This window comes from Colossoma macropomum, unplaced genomic scaffold (genome assembly GCF_904425465.1).
Source record: "Colossoma macropomum unplaced genomic scaffold, Colossoma_macropomum, whole genome shotgun sequence".
In the NCBI taxonomy this organism is placed as follows: domain Eukaryota; kingdom Metazoa; phylum Chordata; class Actinopteri; order Characiformes; family Serrasalmidae; genus Colossoma; species Colossoma macropomum.
In genome coordinates, this window is record NW_023494792.1 from 42,442,073 (window position 1) to 42,462,259 (window position 20,187).

A 20,187-nucleotide genomic window follows, 5' to 3' on the forward strand; every position below is an offset into this window, starting at 1 on the left:
CACTGAACAGCTTCCACTCTTATCAGGCCACAGGAAATTACTTTTTTTCACATTTTTTGTACAAAACTGTTAATAGAAATGTGTTGAATGGACCTACATGAAAGGACCATGGTCTCCTATTCAACTCAGACATTCTTCCTCCTCGAGATCTTTTCTCTGGTGCCAATAAAGCAAGACAACATCGGCCTCTGCACACAACAACCAGCTCATATTATATCTTACATGGTCAAATATGGAAGGATGTGCAAGCAGCGGTCACTGTTTCTCAGTGCAGAGTCTCAAATGAGACCAGCTATTACTGGAGACTGAGTGAATATGACATATTAACAACATCGCCTGTGGTGGGGCAAATTGAGTATCAATCTGCTTTGTTATTATATAGTAATCAGCGGCATAGAGTTCTGCAGCTTTACAGTCAGTGGGTGAAGGGGGGTGGGGTACTGGGGGGATTCAGTAGCCGACATTATCACGTTGACGTTATCACCGCCTTAAAATGAAAACCTGAATGTCTATTTCTGTTTAATTTGAGCAACAATATTTAACAATGCATCATCAATAAACCCTGTTGTTTCTGTTAGCTTTTGTAATCACACTGTATTGGTTATGGGCAGTTTTGGTGAGAATCAGAATTAATCCTTAGGCCTGCCGGTGGGCCCTGACCATTAAAGGGGTTAACCGAAAAAGTTACAGAAGACACGCAACGGTGTTAAATAGTCAAGCACCAAAAAGCCATTGCTAAGGCTTTGGGACTCCAGTGAACCACAGTCAGAGCCATCATCCACAAATGGAGAAAACCTGGAACAGTGGTGGACCTTCCCAGGAGTAGCCAACCTACCAAAATTTCACCAGGAGTGCATCAACGACTCATACAGGAGGTCACAAAAGGACACTGATGAACATCTAAAGAACTGCAGGCCACACTTGCCTCAGTTAAGGTCAATGTACACGATTCCACAATAAGAAAGACACTGGACAAAAATGGCATTCATGCAAGAGTTGCAGGGCACAAACTATGCTGACTAAAAGGAAAACAAAGGCTTGTCTCGCATTTACCAAAAAACATCTACATGACCCCCAAGACTTTTGGAATAATATTGTGCGGACTGATGAGTCAAAGGTGTAACTTTTGGGAAGACATGGGACTTGTTACATCTGCCATAAAGCTAACACCGCATTACACCATAGAAACATCATACCAACAGTCAAACATGGTGGTGGTAGTGTGATAGTCTGGGGCTGCTTTGCTTCTGCAGGACCCGGACGGCTTGTCATAACTGATGGAACTGAATTCTGCTCTCTGTCGAAAAATCCTGAAGGAAAATGTCCACCTGTCAGTTTGTGACCTCAAGCTCAAGCACAGTTGGGTTATGCAGCAAGACAATGACCTGAAGCACACAAGCAAGTCCACCTCTGAATGGCTCAATAGAAACAAAATGAGGGTTTTGTCGTGGCTGAGTCAAAGTCCTGACTTGAGTCCAATTGAAATGCTGGGACAAGACCTTAAATGGGCAGTTCATGCTCAAAAACCCTCCAATGTAGCCAAATTAAAACAATTCTGCAAAGAAAATTGCACCAAAATTCTTCCACAGTGATGTGAAGAGTCATCACAAGTTACATTAAACGTTGTTACAGTTGTTACTGCCAAGGGTGGCACAACCAGTTATTAGGTTTAGGTTCACACCAATGGCAGCTCTACAGACAGGTAATGAAGCATAAAAATATTAGAAGAAACTATGATTATCAATCATATAAGGCAATAACACAAATGAAGTTACAAAGATAAATGCCAAAAGAGATTTTCAAGTATTTCTTAAAAGTGTGCACTAAGCTTGACTGTCTAACAAAAGTTGGAACTGAGTTCCAGAATTATTATTAATAATAATAATAATAATAATAATAATAACACATGACATTTGTATAGTGCTTTTCTAGGCCCCAAGACGGTTACAGATTACAAATTAGTGGCACAAGAAACGGATACATAACATACAAACAGATGACACAGCAGAGACAGAGATACATATTCACAGCACAGATGACAAACTAACATGAGCTATAATAGTTTAGGGTAGAGGAAGATTGTATGCAAGACAGAACAGATGGGTTTTAAGGTTGGATTTAAATGAAGATAGAGAATTAGACTGCTGAATATGAGAAGGGAAAGAGTTCCAGAGGCGCTGAGCTACTCTGGAACAAGCCCTATCACCAAAGCTTTAGAGGAGTTTAGAGGAGAGAATAGTAAGCAGACCAGCGGTAGAAGAACGGAGAGTGTGTGTGGGCTTGTAGGGTTGGAGAAGGTCAGAGAGATAGGAAGGAGCAAGGTTGTTGAGAGCTTTGTAGGTGAGAAGAAGGATCTTGAACTGAATACAGTAATTTATGCAAAGCCAGTGAAGGTTTTGGCGAACTGGTGTAATGTGGTGATGAGACCGGGTGTAAGTGAGGAGACGAACAGCAGAGTATTGAACTGTCCAGTTTTAACGAAGTGAAGAGGAGCTGATGCCTGCAAGAAGAGAACTGCAATAATCTAAACAGCTAGAAATGAAAGCATGAATGAGAGTTTCAGCAGCTGACTGGGAGAGAGATGGTCAGATTTTTGCTATATTGCGTAAGAGAAAAAAAGAGGTTTTAACAAGGGGGCTGACATGAGAGTCGAGTTTAAGTTTAAGAATTGAGAAACATGATAACTAAAATAGTCCTCTTCGTGTTTTCACGTTTTTACAGAGGGTATGTGCTGAAGGCCAGTATCTGCAGATCTAAGATCATGTGCTGAAATATAAACGCAGAGGCATTCTGTGAGGTAAATGGGTGCTTTAAGGCCTTTTAGATCCTTAAAAACTTTAAAATCTTAAAGAACGTTAACATCTATCCCAAAAGATTCAGTAGCCAGTGCAGCTCTTTCAAAACAGGGGTGATATGAGCTCTCTTTTCTGTTTTATTTAGGATCTATGCTGCTGCATTTTGGATGGATTGTTCTCTTAGGGAGTCCAGTAAGAAGAACATTACAGTTATTAACTCTGCTTGTAACAAATGCATGAACAAGCTTCTCTGCATTGCTCTGAACTTTAGAAATATTTCTCAAATAAAAGCTACTTTGGTGACCGTGTTTACGTGCAGGATAAAATAGAGCTCTGAGTCTAAGATTACACTCAGGTTTCATACTTCAGGTTTGGTATACAAAGCTAAAGAGCTAAGTTTCTTTTAAAGTAGCTTTGTTTGAGATTTAGTATAAAGGATAAGTATTTTTCTGTGATTAAGTAGAACATTTTCTGACATCCGTTGAGAAATATCTGACACACAGCTGGTAATCTTGTCAACAGAGTCTGGATTATCAGGAGGAATGGAAGGAATGGAAATGGTCATTTGAAGCATGCCACTAGTCTCTGCTGATGATGCTTTGTTCAGATATAATCCACCATTTTATTACTTTTCTTGCTGTGGATCTTTAAATAATTCAGCGACAAATTCTAAATACCACCAATGTGACTACTTGTACTGTGCGAGAAAGCATTCGCCCACGGTCTGGAATCCACCCAAAATGCATGAGTGTGTTATGTATATGAGTTCAGGGTTACTGATCGCACACATACTTAAGCTCTGAAATTTATTCATGGTTATGTAGTCAATGGGTGGTCCTTTCTTCTGCAGCTCTGATAGGTAAACTTTACTCACTGGGGATGCCCTGAACTGATCTGAAAAACTGATATGGGAGCCAATCCAGGCATATTACAGTACTCTGGTATTGACTATATTAAGTTCAGCTATACGTAGTGCTATTTTAACCCACTGTGCTCTATTTACAGCACTGTTGTAGAGAGACATAAAGGAACTTTATCAACAATTAAACAGTTTGACTGACTTCTTTACAGTTGTGTTGATAGGAACCAGGTGTCGCAGTGTTTAGAATGCAAATGTAGCCATTTTATTTGCTATCAAAACCACTGAATCTACAATTGTTTTATATGTAATGTTGCTAAGGGTAAAAGAGTGGGAAAGTGGGAAAAGAGTTTTTTGCTATTTTGCTATGACACCCTGCATGTACTTCTCTGCCATGAATCTGTTTTAAAAATTACTTTTTAGGCCAAAACCTAATATAAAAAAGGCTAAGACATCAGACAGTGTTTATAATCTTGTCATGTCACTTTCTGTGAGGGAGCTTTTATAGGCATTAAGTGTTTTAGATATCTGGCTCCTATCGCCACTGCTGTGACTCAGTAAGCTGCTCTAGAATGGAGGAGTTCACATCAAACCACTGTGAATGTCTTTCTTACAATCAAATGTTAACAACAAGATGGTTAAAGCAACGGTTAAATTAGGCAAATATTTTGAAAAATCAGTGGAATTCCCCTTAGAGGTAGCTGCCTGTCATTAAGACACAACAAAACTACCAGCATGTAAAGCTAGAGTATTATGCTGTTAAACAGTTAGCAGTAAGAATTCATTCAAAGCCAAGAAGAAAGCAACTCTGTCCAAGTTGGAAGAACGTGAAAAAAAAAAAAAAGTTGCATATTCAAGATGCTGTAAAACTGCCGTTAAAAACAGTTCTGATTGAGTCACCCTATACACATATTAAAGTATTTTAAATATCTTACACTCTAAGCAAAAAGAGTTCTATTTTGTACTAAAAAGACTAACAGCAGAACCCCTTTTGCAACAGTCGTATGGGAATGTTTGTACACTCCTGGTCAAATTACATGTAATATAGCACATCATTTATCACATAATTTCTATTTAGCTGAAATTGGAAAACAATTAAAACAAGATATAAAATGTGCCATAACCTTTGGGTAGGCCACAAAAAATCTACAGTATGTTATATTCAGCAAATAAACAGTAAAAATGTGCAAAGGTGTGTTCTCTGCAGAGGATGGGTTCACTTAATTTCATATAGAAAATCAACAAAACGTGACAAGGGGCAAGTCGACAAGACGTGTCCAAACTTTTTCGTATGTCTGTACATGGAACCATTTCATCTGAAAGGTTCTTTGAACAATCATGTAGAACAAGTTTTACATCATAGAGAAGAATGATTTAAGCATGAAAAGAACCATGCCTTTACATTGTAACAGTTCTATATGGACTAATTCTGCTGAATGAGTTCAAATCGTGGGCCCACCGTGAAATAAGTAAATAAGTACAGTAAAATAATGAAAATAAAATTTAAAAAATAAAATAAAACAAGTATTCAGATAAGTATTCAGACCTTAGATATTTACAAGGATTACATCATGATCTATTTAAACCCAAGGCATTGATTGAGATAGTAATAAGCTAAATATATCGCTGCTGTCGGAAGAAAACTTCGTATCTCCATTTTTGACATTTTTTAGTTTTTGACGTTGCCTTTTACAACGTGTCATTTCATGAAGAATGGACCAAAGAAAATGGCCCAAAATGACTTGGAAAAAAGTCTGGTTCCATTGACTTACATTAAAAGTAAAGTACTTTTTTTCCTTCTCCTGTAAAGTTACCATTTCTTCTGACAACAGCAATAAACCTATATATATATATATATATATATATATATATATATATATATATATATATATTATTTCTTTTAAATTAGTTAGTTTTATTAAAAAAAATATAAAAAAATGCTGTCCCATGTTTTCTGGTCACCACTGAAACACCAAGAGTTTTAATCCATAAGCGGAGTCTTATTTTAGCCACACCCCTGCATTTTAGAGTAGGAAGTTAGACTGTATCCCTGTCCCTGTAACCCTGCAGTTAGATCCCATTGTTTTGAAGTAAATGTGTCCTAGTCTCAAAATCAGTGTGTAACACTAAGAATTGTCACCACTGAAACATATTTCTGCAATTAAGTTAACGTTTTTATGTTTTCATGAAAATATTATGATTTTATGTGTGTACAACTGTTCAAAACTGTATTCGCTAGTCATGGATAAGCTAGTCTTTTTGAATTATGTTTAATATTAGCTAAAATTGTCACTACAGAAACATTTGGTAAAGCTTTAGTAATGTCATGATTCTTTTGGTAGCGATAAAATGGAATGTTTAATCATCTATTTTAATAAATATAATGAAGGCATAAGGTCAATCAAAGTCAAAGTCAAAGTCCAATGAATGTATATCATGCATTTTACAACAGGCTTTGTCATAAAGCAGCTTTACAGAAAATCCGGGTCCAAGCCCTCGTGAGCAAGCCAATGGCAATAGTGGCAAGAAAAAACTCCCTAAGAATAAGAAGAAGAAACCTTGAGTGGAACCAAGACTCAGAAGTAGAACCCATCCCTCTCTGATTGACACCGGAGAGCAAGAAAAAAAACACAAGTGCAATATGAACAGAAAATAAGATCTTACAGCTAATATATTAATCAGTTATATAAATTACAAAGCAAAAGGATTTTAGTCTAAAGTTAATCCAAAATTTGTTTTCAATTCAGACTTTGAACCAGTTCAGTTGAATGATCCGTTTATGTCCACTGCCTTTATTACACAACCCTTAAAGAAGAACTACTCAGCACTGCTAACAGACTAGTAATTGCCTTCACCTCTGTCTGCTAATCACTCTCTCCAGCCAGGCGGCGCTGGTCAAACGGTTCAAACGTGATTTATCACCCTTGCTGAGTTATTGGAGAGCAGACAGGCCTGTTAACGTACGGCAGAAAGAGAGGCGGGATGAGCCCTGATCTAATGCATTCTCAATAGATGAGCAGATCAATATGTCAGGTGAAGTTAGATGCTGCTCTCTAACGCCCTCCTGCAGTGTGACCCACACATACACACCGGGAGGGGAAACAATTAGAGCCGTGACATTTAGACGCTATAGAGGAGATTACAGACGTAAACAGGGGGGCTGAAAGTGGACAGGCTCAAGAGGACGAGTCAAAGAGCAGAGTTTAGGGAGAAAAATGAGGAGAAATTAAAAACAAACAGACAGACCCTCCTGAGAGAAGATTATTTATTTTATTCTCTCCCTCTCCTTCCCTCTCTCTTTCTCCCCCTTTCTCTCTATCCCTCTCGATCATTCTCCATCCTTCTCCGTCTCTCTCTCTGCCGCCCTATCTCCTCCTTTTTCTCCACTTCTCTGTCTCTCTCTCTTTCTCCCTCTCTCCCTCTTTAGCTCCTCTCTCTCTCTCGCTCTTTCTTTCCCTATATCTCTCTTACACCACTCTCTGTCTTATTCCCTCTCTCTCCCGCTCTTTCTCCCCCTTTCTCTCTTTTACTCTCCTTTATCTCTACTAGTGTCGTAACTAGGATCAAAATTTTAACGAGTTCCATTTTGCAGAAATATGACCTACATCTCACAGTGAATAGAGTATGAGTATTCTACCAACTATTAGTTTTTCCTTTAGGTTTTTTTTTTTATATTCTATGAAATTATTGCTCCTTTTTACCCATCTATAACTGTTATGCACCTTTTTGCTTCATTTGTTCCTTTCCCATCCCTCCATTCTTCATAAACTACTACTGCTATTACTGTTTATGAAGTGATTTGACTCCAGTTACCCTGTTTTTTTAATCATTTAACTATTTTTGTATGTTTTGTCAGCTGAAAAAAATGTTTGGAAACCTACACCAAATCAGGTGGTAGTTTCATATTAATTTTATAATTTTATTTCATTAGCCCTCCCGCCACCCCCCATCTCTGCATTTTATAACATACATCATAAAAGGCTATCTTTACCAAAACCCAGCTAACAGGAAAGCCAGCTACTCATACAGTATTGAGACAAAATACAGCCTAACGTACCTGCTGATTTTTTAATAATGTTAGCTACATGATACTGTACCATCAATATGCTGGGTAACTGTGAACTTTCTCATGTTGGTTGTAGTATGTTATGTGTAGGTAACATAAAATAACTTTAATTTCTCATCTATCCACTAATATAGCCAACTACAGATCCTGTAGCCTAAACTGAGCAGCTACTGGAGCTAGACTAACGCATACTGATTTAGTTGGTAATATTACGAGCAGTCCAAATAAAAAAACAATTATGGGGTTTGCATTTTACAGGCATAATTGGTTATTACACTCATAAACTCTTACATTTTTATCATATTGATGTTATACGTTAGCCTATAGCATGTGTGCTGCATACCTGAACATCTCAAGAAGTCAAAGTTACTCTGGTACCATGGGCAGCATTAGTGTCTTGTACAGAGAAGATCAGCACAGGCAGTTAAGTCTGTGGCCAAACTACAGCTGTTCTGAGGTCAGCTGAGAACCAGTCACTGCTCTTTGGGTAGTTTTGTTGTTTTTTCACATGATCTTTACCTTCCTTTTCCTCTTTCTCTCTCATCACTTTGTCTTCCACTTTCTCTCTCACTTCATCTTGCTCTATCTCCCTCTTTATCTCTCCTTCACTCTCCTTTCACTCTCTCTCTTTCACTTGCTCTCTCCATCCTGTTGTTGTTCTCTCCATCTCCGTCTCTCTCCTGTTCTCTCTCTTTCTCTCTCTCTCTTTCTCTCCTTTATCTGTACTTTTTCTTTCCCTCCTTCTCTTCCACCGCCCCCCCCCCTCTCTCTCTAATTGGGCTAAATGCCAGTAAGCCTGAATGCTCGTAGTGCAGGCTGACATCTTAAGCTCAATTTGATTAGAACGTGTGTGAATGTGTGTGTGTGTGCTCAGCAAAGCCAGCGTTGTGCGAGCCTCACTGGACCAGACACACCAGAATTTGTCATTTTGTGAAATTAACTTGGAAAATGAAGCCAGCAGCAGTCGCTGGCTGCTAATGAGGCTCAGACCACCCAGCTGAAATCCACATTTTAACACACCCCCTCACTTATAAAACTTTTTCCCACACCATCCCCTATACATCACCCACAGCAAGTATAACCCCATTTCCAAAAACAGTTGGGACACTTTTGGGGCAAAAAGTAAATTAAAAAACTGAGTGCCATGACATATAAATCATTTCATCCCTATATTTAAACGTCAAATGTTGAAACTGAGAATTTTTATTCTTTTCTGAAAAATATATGCTCTTTTAAATTTGATACCAGCAGCATGTTTCAAAACAGTTGGGATGGGGCATGTTTACCACTGTGTTACATCACCTCTTCTATTAACAACACTCTAAGCGTTTGGGAACTGAGGAGACCAGTTGTTGTAGTTTTGACAGTGAAATGCTTTTCCATTATTGCTTGCTATGGAATTTCAGCTGCTCTTCAGTTCAGGGCCAGTTTATCACAAGGACTCTTTTACAATAGAGCCATGCTGTTGTAATATGTGCATAAACTGGTTTGCCAATGTCTTGCTGAAATAAGCAAGGCCTTCCCTGAAAAACATGTTGTCCAGATGGCGGCATATGTTGCTCCAAAACATGTATATATTGTTCAGCATTATCACCTTCACAGATGTGCAAGTCACCCATGCCATGTGCACTAATGCACCCTCATATCGTTCTGGATGCTGGCTTTTGAACTGTGCACTGATAACAAGCCAGATGGTCTATTTCCCCTTCATCCTGGAGGATGCTGAGTCCATGATTTCCAAATAGAATTTCAATTTTTGATTCGACAACAGGACACTTTTCCACTTTGCCTCACTGCGTCTTAAACTTGGGCCCAGAGAAAGTGGCAGCATTTCTGGGTCCTGTTTATATATGGTTTCCTCTTTGCATGGTAGAGTTTTAACTTGCATTTGTGGATGCAGTGACAAACTGGTTTTCAGAAGTGTTCCTGAGCTCATGCAGCGATTTCCACTACAGAATCATATCTGTTTTTAAGGCAGAGCTGCCCGAGGGCCCGAAGATCACAGCCATCCGATATTGGTTTTCGGCCTTGTCCCTTGCATACAGAGATTTCTCTGGATTCTCTGAATCTTTTTAATGATATCATGTAACATAAATGATGAAATCACCAAATTCTTTTCTATTTTACGTTGAGAAACATCATTCTTGAATTGTTGCACTATTTGCCCTCGCAGTCTTTCACAGAATAGTGAACCCCTCCTGTACCAAATCATGTTACTGACCTGTTACCAATTAATCTAATTAGTTGTGAGATGTTCAACCAAGTTTTTTTTTACTATTACACAACTTAACCAGTCTTTTGTTGGCCCTGTCCCAACTTTTTTGAAACATGTTACTCGCATAAAATTAACAATGGGCCAATATATATATATATATATATATATATATATATATATATAAACTGTAAAATTTCTCAGTTTCCACATTTGATATGCAGTCTTTTTACTATATTCAATCAAATATAGGGTTTACACTCAGGTAGCCTTCACACTTTCACTGAATAACCACTCATGTAGCCTTCACACCTTTACTGAATAACCAATCCCACTCATCCAGCATTCACACCTTCACTGAATAACCACACTCACTCATCCAGCATTCACACCTTCACTGAATAACCACACTCACTCATCCAGCATTCACACTTTCACTGAATAACCACAGCCACTCATCCAGCATTCACACCTTCACTGAATAACCACACCCACTCAGCAAGCCTACATACTTCCACTGAGCAATGATGCCCAATCAGCCAGGCTAAATTTTTGCTAAAATACTATTACACTGCCCTCAAATCACCATTTTGGAATTACACTTTATCCAGGGTAATCTTTGATGGCATGCATAACACTAATTGACTACAGCAAATCACAGACTACCTTATACTTCATATATATGAATTGTAAAATCACCTCGTCCTCCCACACACCTCTCTACTTCATGTAGTTGGTATGAGATGCTGCCTGTTTTCAAATAATCAGCTTTGGGGTGCAAAAGAGAGTCACGTCATTCTCTGCATTCAAATCCAAATAATGAGAACAAAGGAAAATGCTTTCAATTTCTTCCTGGAGTTGAAATGACATCCAGTATAACAGTGTGTAGAGAGCATTTTACTGCAGACTCATTTAAAAAGTGGGCTCAGTACAGCTCGAGATTTGCCAGCCAACTCAAGCTGAAAGGAACAGTTTTCCTGATGCTAATGTTGCTGCAGGCGAAATTAAGCATCAGGAAAAGAGAATACAGTATTTTTTTTAATAATAGCTGCCATGGCTCCTTTAGCTACATATGGCAGAAATTAAACCAGCCATTGTCCAGCATGTATTCAGCATCCAGCAGGTATTCAGATTATTCTGGAATGATACAGGTAAAATGTAAAACTTTGACTTGACCCCTGAACAACCCAAGCTTATTCCATACTAAGGCTTATTATTCAGTAACTACAGGGACTTCTGTGAAAACGTGTTGAGCTATTCTTAGGTTATAGAAGTGTGTAATAAAACTTCTGACCCTGAATCATAGCACTGAGAAGCTGCTTCAATGCTGCAAGGATATTCAGGTTCAGGTTTATGTTCATATTCTGAATCGTCTCTTTAAAAAAAAGCCTCTTTAAGGGTTCTTTAGTAAAGGCATGGTTTAGAACCATGAGTTCTGTACAGAACCATTTCATGCTTTAATGGCTCTTTGCATTGTGAAATCGTTCTTCAGATTGATGTTGAATGTGTTGTAGATTGGTCAATATAGAACCTATTTGAAAATGTTCCATATAGCACCAAAAGGGGTTCTTCTGTTGTAACAAGTTTGACATCGTAACAATAGCAAAACTCTTTTTGTGATATTTTGATTTAGCAAATTAGTCCATTTGAGATCACTTAACAACACAGCATGGTTTTTGGCCATGTAGTTAGCACAACGTTACTTGGTGGGGTATATAATTCCATTACTTGTTAGCTATGTTAGCCTTGGGTCTCCAGGGTAAAGCTACAAAAGCAAACTATTCTGATTGACTACATTCTTTTAAGCATGGAAAGATGCAGCTGATCACTTTACCATGGTTGAAAAGCTGCCAATATAGTAATCATATAGATATATGAGGATGGCATATACAGCTTTACCAAGGTTTCTACTGCAGCACCTCCAGAACTTACGTATATCAAGTCCATGGCTTGATTCCAATCCAAAGACAAATGAGCCTGCACACTTCCCCTGCACTCTTTTACTCAGCAAATCTCTGCTACTGAATAAATTAGCTTCCATTTTTGAACATAAAAGTGTTGAATGTTCGTGTCACTGTTTCTTTTAAGAGTTTCCTCTGCATAAATATGAGAGAATCGGAAGTTGCACACTGAAAAGGATTCAATTCAAAATTTGTCTGGGGTTAGAAGAAGCCTCACCAATGAAATGAAAAAATGAAAAATGCATGCTGCTATTAAAATGGACCATCACAGGTACAAGTGAAGGAGGTGATAGTGACAGTAAAAGTGACTTTTTTCAGTTTTTTTTCCCCTGAGGGCTTCACACAAAACACAGAAATGAAGGATGCAAAGTATGTGAGGTGTCCAGCACAAAAAACAAGAACAATCCCATCAATAACAAGTCCTCGCTAAATCATCACATACACGCGTCAGAGTGTCTTGAGTTAGGAAATCTCAAATAGACCTGGTTTTCACACTGTTATCTATAAACATAGACAAAAATACAAAGAAAATTCAGTCCTATTCAGTCCTTGTGATATATATATATTTATATATATATATATATATATATATATATATATATATATATTACAAAGCTAACTAGAAACTTTAGATACTAATTATGTCTCGGCCCAATGCTTAAATTTAGGATAACGGAAAATTTGTATAAATGCCACCCCCCTCACCCCTCATAAATGACCACTATAATTTTCTTCCCCATCTAACACATCTCTAGAAAGCTGCTTTGGGACAATGTCTACTGTAGAAAAACACTGTGCAAATAAAGTTGAACTGAATGGAACAGGGCTCTTCTTTTTGCTTTGCTACCCCTCAAGCAATGAGGCACAGCATAAAGACACAGAGGAACTGCATGAGGATTTCAGAACTAAAAATAAATGATATGCAAACTGTCTTTTTTTCTGCAGGAAAAAAAAAAAACACTGCCCCCTGTAGGAGCAGTGTTAATGTGTAAAGTTGAGTGCAAATTCCCACAGAGGGGTTTGATTTGCGAGAGAGATAACAACGATTCTCTCTCTCTCTTTCTCTCTCTCTCTCTCCCCCTCTCACCCATGAATAGTGCAGTGTTGTCTGGATCAGATACAGCTCTGCTGTGGAGTAAATCTGCCTAGATTGAGGCTTCAGCTACAGATCGATCTATCTATCTATCTATCTATCATCTATCTATCTATCTATCTATCTAAATTCCTTTTATTTTTCTTATGTCCTTCCCTTTTTTTCCTCTTTCCTTTCTGTCTCTTACTGACCCCTCCCCCTACATATTTATCTCTGTTTGTTTTTCTTTCTTTACAATGCAGCAGTGTTAAAGCAGAGTGAAGTATGGTGGTGGATCAAACTGCTGTTTTCTCCTACTCTTCTACTAATTTCTTCCCATCTCTTTCTTGTAATTATCCCCCTCTCATTTTCTTTCTTTTGTCTATCTCTCTCTCTCCCTCTTCTTTCTCTGTTTTTACAGTTTTCTCTGTTTCTCTCTCTCTCTTTCTGTATTTATTTAGGCTTTTCTTTCCTCTATTTCTGTATTTATTTCTTTTTTGGTTTCTCTTTCTGTCTGTATGCTTCTCTTTCCTCTATTTGTCACTCTCTCTAGTTCTTTATTTCCTCTGTTAGTCTCTTTCCTCTGTTTTTTTTCTTTCTTTCTTTCGGATTTATTCTCTCTCAGTCTCTCCTTGTTTCCCCCTTTCCTGTTTCTTTCTTTCTCTCTTTCTCTATGTTTCTCTCTTTTCTCTGTTTCTTTCATACTCTCACTGTCTCTCTGTTTCTCTTCACTCTGTTTCTGTTTCTTTCTCTCTCTGTTTCTCTACTCTGTTTCTTTCTTTCTCTGTTTTTCTTTACTGTTTCTTTCTCCCACACTGCATGTTTGTGTCCTTCTTCTGATTCTTTCCTTCTTTCTCAATCTCTCCTTGTTTTTGTCTCTCTGTTTCTCCCACTGTCTGTTTCTCCTTTTCCTCTGTTTCTCTTTGTTTCTCTCTTTTTTCCTCTCTTGTTCTCTCTGTATTTCACTTTCCTGTTTCTCTCTCTTGCTCTCCCACTCTACCTGTTTCTCTTTTTCATCTGTTTGCCTGTTTCATTTCCACTGTTTCTCTCTCTTTTCTCTTTTCTCTCTCTCTCTCTCTCTCTCCCATATGTCTCTCTCTCTCTCTCTCTCTCTCTCTCTCTCTCTCTCTCAGTAAAGCATGGTGGTGGGTCTAACTCTGTCGTTGTCATTGAAACACCACAAGCACACACAGTTCTCAGTGTTAAGTCTGAGCTGAGCTGCTGTTCAGTATCTGAATCCTGTGGAAAAAACGCCTCTGCTCTTCACCGATAAGCTGCCAAATAATCCTCCACAACAAAAGCCTCCATACTCCCAGCAGCTCCACACAAAGACCAGCAAGAAATGCATACACGCTGGAAATAATGCCACCACTGTTTCCTCTCTGAATCCACAGGAAGGAAGAGTTTTTTTGAGGCAAAAGGAAACCATTATTTCAGAGAGAAGTAATAACACAGGAGCTGTGGTGGCAACTGGTTTGTTTGATCTCTTTCTAATCAACTGCAACGATGGAAAGCTTCTGAAAGTAGGTTACTTAACACAACAGAGAGAGACAGAGAGAGAGAGAGAGAGAGAGAGAGAGAGAGAGAGAGAGAGAGAGAGACGAAGCAATGAAATGAGTCCTCTAGAGACAGAGAGAGAAAAGAGAAAGAAAGAGTCAAAAAGAGAGTGAGAGGAGAGAGAAAGAGAGGAGAAAAAATAAAAGAGAGAGAAAGAGAAGCAACTGATAGATTTTTATTTTTCTATATTATTCGAACACTCTAGAATGGACCAATAGAAATGCTCCAAAATTGTTTGGAATAAAATCTCTTTTTCTGATTTAATTTACACTTCACATTTTTTATTTGTGCATGAACCCCTCTGCCATGAGTGTTTAAAAAAATGCAGGCCAAAATCTCAAAACTACTGGAAAACAATGTCTCAGACATCAGGCAGCGTATTTGTAACCACTGAACCTTATTAGTTTTAAAATCAGTCATTGGACGGCTGAGATATGATGGATTAAATTAAAATCGAAATTTTAATGAGCTGAATGGAAAGAGTTAATCAGAGTAACGAGAAAATGTGACTAACATGATTTACTTTCCTATTCATACATTTGCTTGTGGATTTTTTTTTGACACCAACAAAATGAAATGCTACAAATTTTTGGATTTGTTACATTTTGTTCTTTACATATCAAATAAATGCTACAACAGCACTGATTAAAGGAGATCATCAGAACAAACAGCAGAGAGGATTACAGGCATTACCCTCATCAGATGTCTGATTCCTATTACTTCCACTGTGAACAATTCAGACATGAATTCAGACTCTCTCTCTCTCTCTCTCTCTCCTTCTCTCTCTCTCTCTCTCTCTCTCTCTCTCTCTCTCTCTCTCCCTCTCAGTCCTGTGGAACTATCAGAAGGATATAAACAGTAATCAGCTGGACCTGGGCCGAAGAGATAAATCGGATGCTGGGCTGTAAATCTCCAGCCCGGACAGTTACGACCTCATGTGTTAGTGGACGCGTGGGTTCACAGACTCTGAACACAACACACTGGACCAGGGGAGGGTGGACTTTTACAGCATGTGATGAACAGAAGGGAAAATCATCTATGCACAGTGTTCTGGAGATTCTCTTGTCATTGTTTAATTCACCTGTGTCTTGTTATTTCAATAGATCCTGTTTATGCACAAAAAGTCCTTCTTTTTTTTTTGCAAAGTATTGCATGCGTGTTGCTTGCTGAAATTCCTAGCCTAGTTTTTTCATCTTTTTTGACAAAGAAAAGAAAATGCATAAACAGATTTAGAAAGGTATAAAATTCATTCTGAAAGGTCTTTTATTCAGTGTAACAATTTATTTATTTAATCATTGTGAGAAAATTACATCATTGCATAAAACCTTTTTATTGTTATAAGTCTGTGTCTATTTTGGAGGCTTTTTGTGTCTTTTAGGCTAGGATTTTGTTACACATAAACAAAATAAATCAATAAATAAATAATCAATTTAAATTCTGCATAAATGGTTAAGATGTAAACTAACTCACTCAGAGTGGTTTGATGTGAAATGCTCCAGAAATAAGCAAGCAGCACCTGCGGGATGGCAACATACTTGATGAACTGAATATCCTCTATATTTTCTGTAAATTTTCTAAATGATGCATGTTCGTATTGTCAGGTAAGTGTCTCAATGTTAAAAGATAAAGCCGCGGCATGAAGTTAAAGGTTTTACATTACTTTTATGTCACGTCTTCTTCTGTGAGTTTATTGGCTGGCTACAATACAGAAATCCAATTACAGTGTGTCACAAGGCAGAAAAAGTTCCCAAATAAAACCATTTGTGTCTTGTTTGTTTAAAAATTACCCTAAAGAAACATTCTTTAAATAAAAAAGCAGCACATTTGTCATAGTTATATGAGTGGACAAAATAAGCTTAATCAGAATGTCTTTATTGCTTTCAATAATTGAATAACATTGTTTTCATCATGTGCATGTTGGGTTCATATGAACATTCACATGAAGATCACAAGATCTGAACTTCCATAAAGTTGACACAGTTACCAATTTCTATCAACAACATCTGGTGAGAGCAGCAGTGGCTGCATGTTCCAACCAGTGAGTGTGTATATCAAATACCATATATACAGTCAATGATTTTAGCTCCACTGTAATCGTAGCCTCTCGTTCTTGTTCACACAGCTCATGGATTCTTCTTACAGTGGAGGCTCTTGAGGGGAACTTTCCACTTTGCTGTTGCTTTTGTTAATTTTGCTGCTGGTCAGTTTATTTGTAGGTCTCCTGTGAATGCTGTCCAGTATAGTCTGCTGAAACTGCTGAAGGGATCACTTTAAAAGGCATTTAAAAGCTGTATTTGAATGAGAGATCTACAATCACGATTAAACAACCTACTTCTTAGTCACACTGTTTTTTTAAAGCTGGTTATGAACATTTCATTTTTATTTATTTATTTTTTGCTATCTGCTGCTGCACTGATGTTATTTGCTGTGATAGAATTTGTTAACCCGCAACAGATGAGGAAACATGATTAAAGAGGCTTTAGCATTTTTCTTACTTTACTGGTTACATGTGAATGTGTGTTTTCATGAAGATGAATTTAGATTTATGAGCTGTTACTGCTACTATTTTTGTACTTCTACTGAACTTGTTTTTTGAAATGGTATTTTTACCATTACTGCAGTGATTATTTCACTGCAGTAACACTACTTCAAATGGAGTATAGATTTAGGACACTCTACACACTTCTGTGAGCTGTTATAGGCAATAGAGGGAGAGATTATACTGTAATGTAGCAGAGCGAGTTTTAAAGATTACATATGAACTCTAAATCAGCTCTTAGCATGAGGGGGATTGCGAAAGATCAAACCTAGAGCCTTAATATGTGAAAAGTGATTAAAGGAATTAATATGCAAGAGCAAGAGATGAAACGCTCCTGTGTAACACAGTGAAACGTGAAAATAAGGAAACCTTACCGTAAGCTAACACTTATCTATAGTATTAAACTTAAAGTTAAGGCTCTGAAACTTTGCTAATACACTGCAGGATAATTAGCTTTTACTCCAGAACAGCAGGATGCAGTATTTTCAGCTCAGCTGGAACATTTTTCTCACTTTCTTATAACAAAGTGAAACAAATCGTTTTCTTAGAACAAAAGGAAGCAGAAGTGTGGAGGATCATGAGTGGAATCAAGATATGAATGTGTATACATCCTGGTAACTAGTCCCATGTAATGTAACTTTTGAAGGATGTTTCTTCTGTCTTTTCAAATGCTACTTTTTCTTCTGCAGCTTATTTCTAATTCATTTTACGTATTTAATTTGATTGTATTTTGCAGGTTTAGCGTCTATGCTGTTTTATGATCTGTCACACCTCTGATGTTGGAGCTTTAGCATTTTATTTTAAACTGAAGGAACGCAAAAAGAAGAATATAGTCTTCAGCCTTCGTTTCTATAGATGCTGGATGTTCACTGTTGTTCTTTGAGTTAATTGGAGGAGTGGTTTCGACCTTATGCTTTTTTACAAGTTTATAAGTTCTTTTTGTAGCTTACTTTTACGTTAGGATGGTTTTAGGCTTGTGTCTAAGCAGGTAGGCACGTATCCATGCAAGGGATTTATGCACAACATTTTTTAATGCCTGTTGAGGTTATAAGCAATGGAAATAGCAACAACTGATAATATTGTTCATAATGTTACTTTTTGAAATGCCTGCTTATGTCCAAACTACTTTTTGAAATACCCGATTTTGTACCCACTACTTTTTGAAAAACCCAATTTTGTCCCCATCAATTGTTGAAATGCCTGACTTTTGTCCCCACCACATTCTGGAATGCCCAATTTTGACTGTAAAACTTTTGAAATGCTGGTTTTGTTCCTACCACTTTTGAAGAAGCCAGTTTTGCCCCCATCACTAACTGATGTTGACTTTACTACTTTATGAAATGGCTGATTTCGTCCCCACCATTATTGAAGTAGTCAATTTTGTCCCTATCACTTTCTGAAATGCCCGATTTTGTCTGTACCACTTGTGGAAATGTCTGATTTTTCCTCACCACTACCCTTACCATCAAATATTTCATAGTTGACATGCCAGTTCAGATGAATAATGAGAGAAAGAAGTAACACTAGAAAACAATTTTGAATTTGAAAGCAGTTTAAAAGCAGTATATATGACGGTAAATGTGTATGTGTGTTTTGTTTTGACAATCACTTTTGTCACATGACCCTTGCCCTAATCCCCAGCAATTTTGGAAGCAAAGCTTTGTCCATGAGCTGAGACAAGAATTATAACAAATGCCCAATATCCATCAACAATCAATTATATGTTTTGTCCATTTTCACCTACATCAGTAAGCTATGGAAAACATTTTCCAAAATGCAAACAAAACTTCTGCAAAATGCCTCTGCTAAAATGGCCTGTGTGTATGTGTGTGTGTGTTTGTGTGTGTGTTTGTGTGATGTACCTGGTGGCATATCTCGTGCACCACCACCATGGTGAGCTCCATCTGGTAGGAAAAAGATGAAACTTCAGGATCCAGCAAGATCTTCTGCTCCACAAACACACTCAGACCCCAGTTCTCCATCGCTGCATACGGGTGTTTCGGCACAGCTAGGAGATCTGTACACACACACACACACACACACACAGATCAGGTTAAATTCAGCAGAGAAGTATCTTGATCCAAAATCTTTACCGACATCACTTCACCTCTTCCTCCTGTACTGTACAGTAGCAGTCAAAAGTTTGAAACACATACTCAAGAACTGTGAAATTACTAAATTACTATGCAGTAAGCAAAACTGTTAAACACATCAAAATTGACTTCTATAATATATAAATAAAACTGCATAATAATAAATTATATTTTAATTGAAAAAGCTATACACACACACACACACAAACACACACGCACACACACACACACACATATTTATGAAAATAAGCAGCACATTTTCTACAGTTAACCTATTTAACTGTGGCATTTAATGTACAATTTCTATGTATTTTGTGTAAGTTTAACATAAACAAATACAAACATAAAATGTGACATGTGCCTTTAACTTCTGCTTATGACTGTAGATGAATGCTGAATCCATGCTCACACAAACACACACATTCCCCTGTAACCAGTAAAGTCAGGGAAATGCTAAAGCCTCTTTAATCATGTTTCCTCATCTGTTCCGGGTTAACAGATTCTACCACAGCAAATAACATCAGCACTGCAGCAGGTAGCAAAAAAATCACCTGTTTATAACCAGCTGTTTAAAGAAATAAAAAAAGATAAGACTGCTGTTTCCGGAGGGGTTCACACACCACGCATACAAACCAACTGCCAAGTGAGTGTGTGTGAGTGTGTAAAGTGCTTTTTTTAAATCCAGAGCTTATCAGTGTTCAAAAGAGTGAAGGTTCGAGCTGCAGCATAGAAAGCACTAACATGATTACAGAAATTGTGAGCGTTTGCGTGTGTGACTGAGAGCAGATGTGTGTGTGTATATGTGTGTAATCACACACACACACACAACACACAGTGTCTATTCACAGTCTTACTGTGCGTAGCACATTTTAATGTTAATAATGCAGTAAAATGCTGTATTACAGTATTGTAGTTTCTATAACCTCCATAGAAAAGCATTGTCAATACAATGGGATGCACTAGAGCACCTGCACATGAAGTCACCATGCACAATGTCAAGTGTCGGCTAGAGGAGTATAAAGCCCCCCAGCAC

General features: G+C 37.8%; 1 protein-coding gene across 1 annotated transcript in view; it reads right to left on the minus strand.

The window, feature by feature from the left end:
- LOC118812328 (thyrotropin-releasing hormone-degrading ectoenzyme-like) overlaps positions 1-20,187 on the minus strand; it is a 357,198-nt gene that overhangs the window by 190,582 nt on the left and 146,429 nt on the right. The window contains exon 5 of the mRNA XM_036577232.1: positions 18,924-19,078. Coding sequence (XP_036433125.1) covers positions 18,924-19,078 — 155 coding nt within the window. The remainder of the gene's footprint in view (positions 1-18,923; positions 19,079-20,187) is intronic.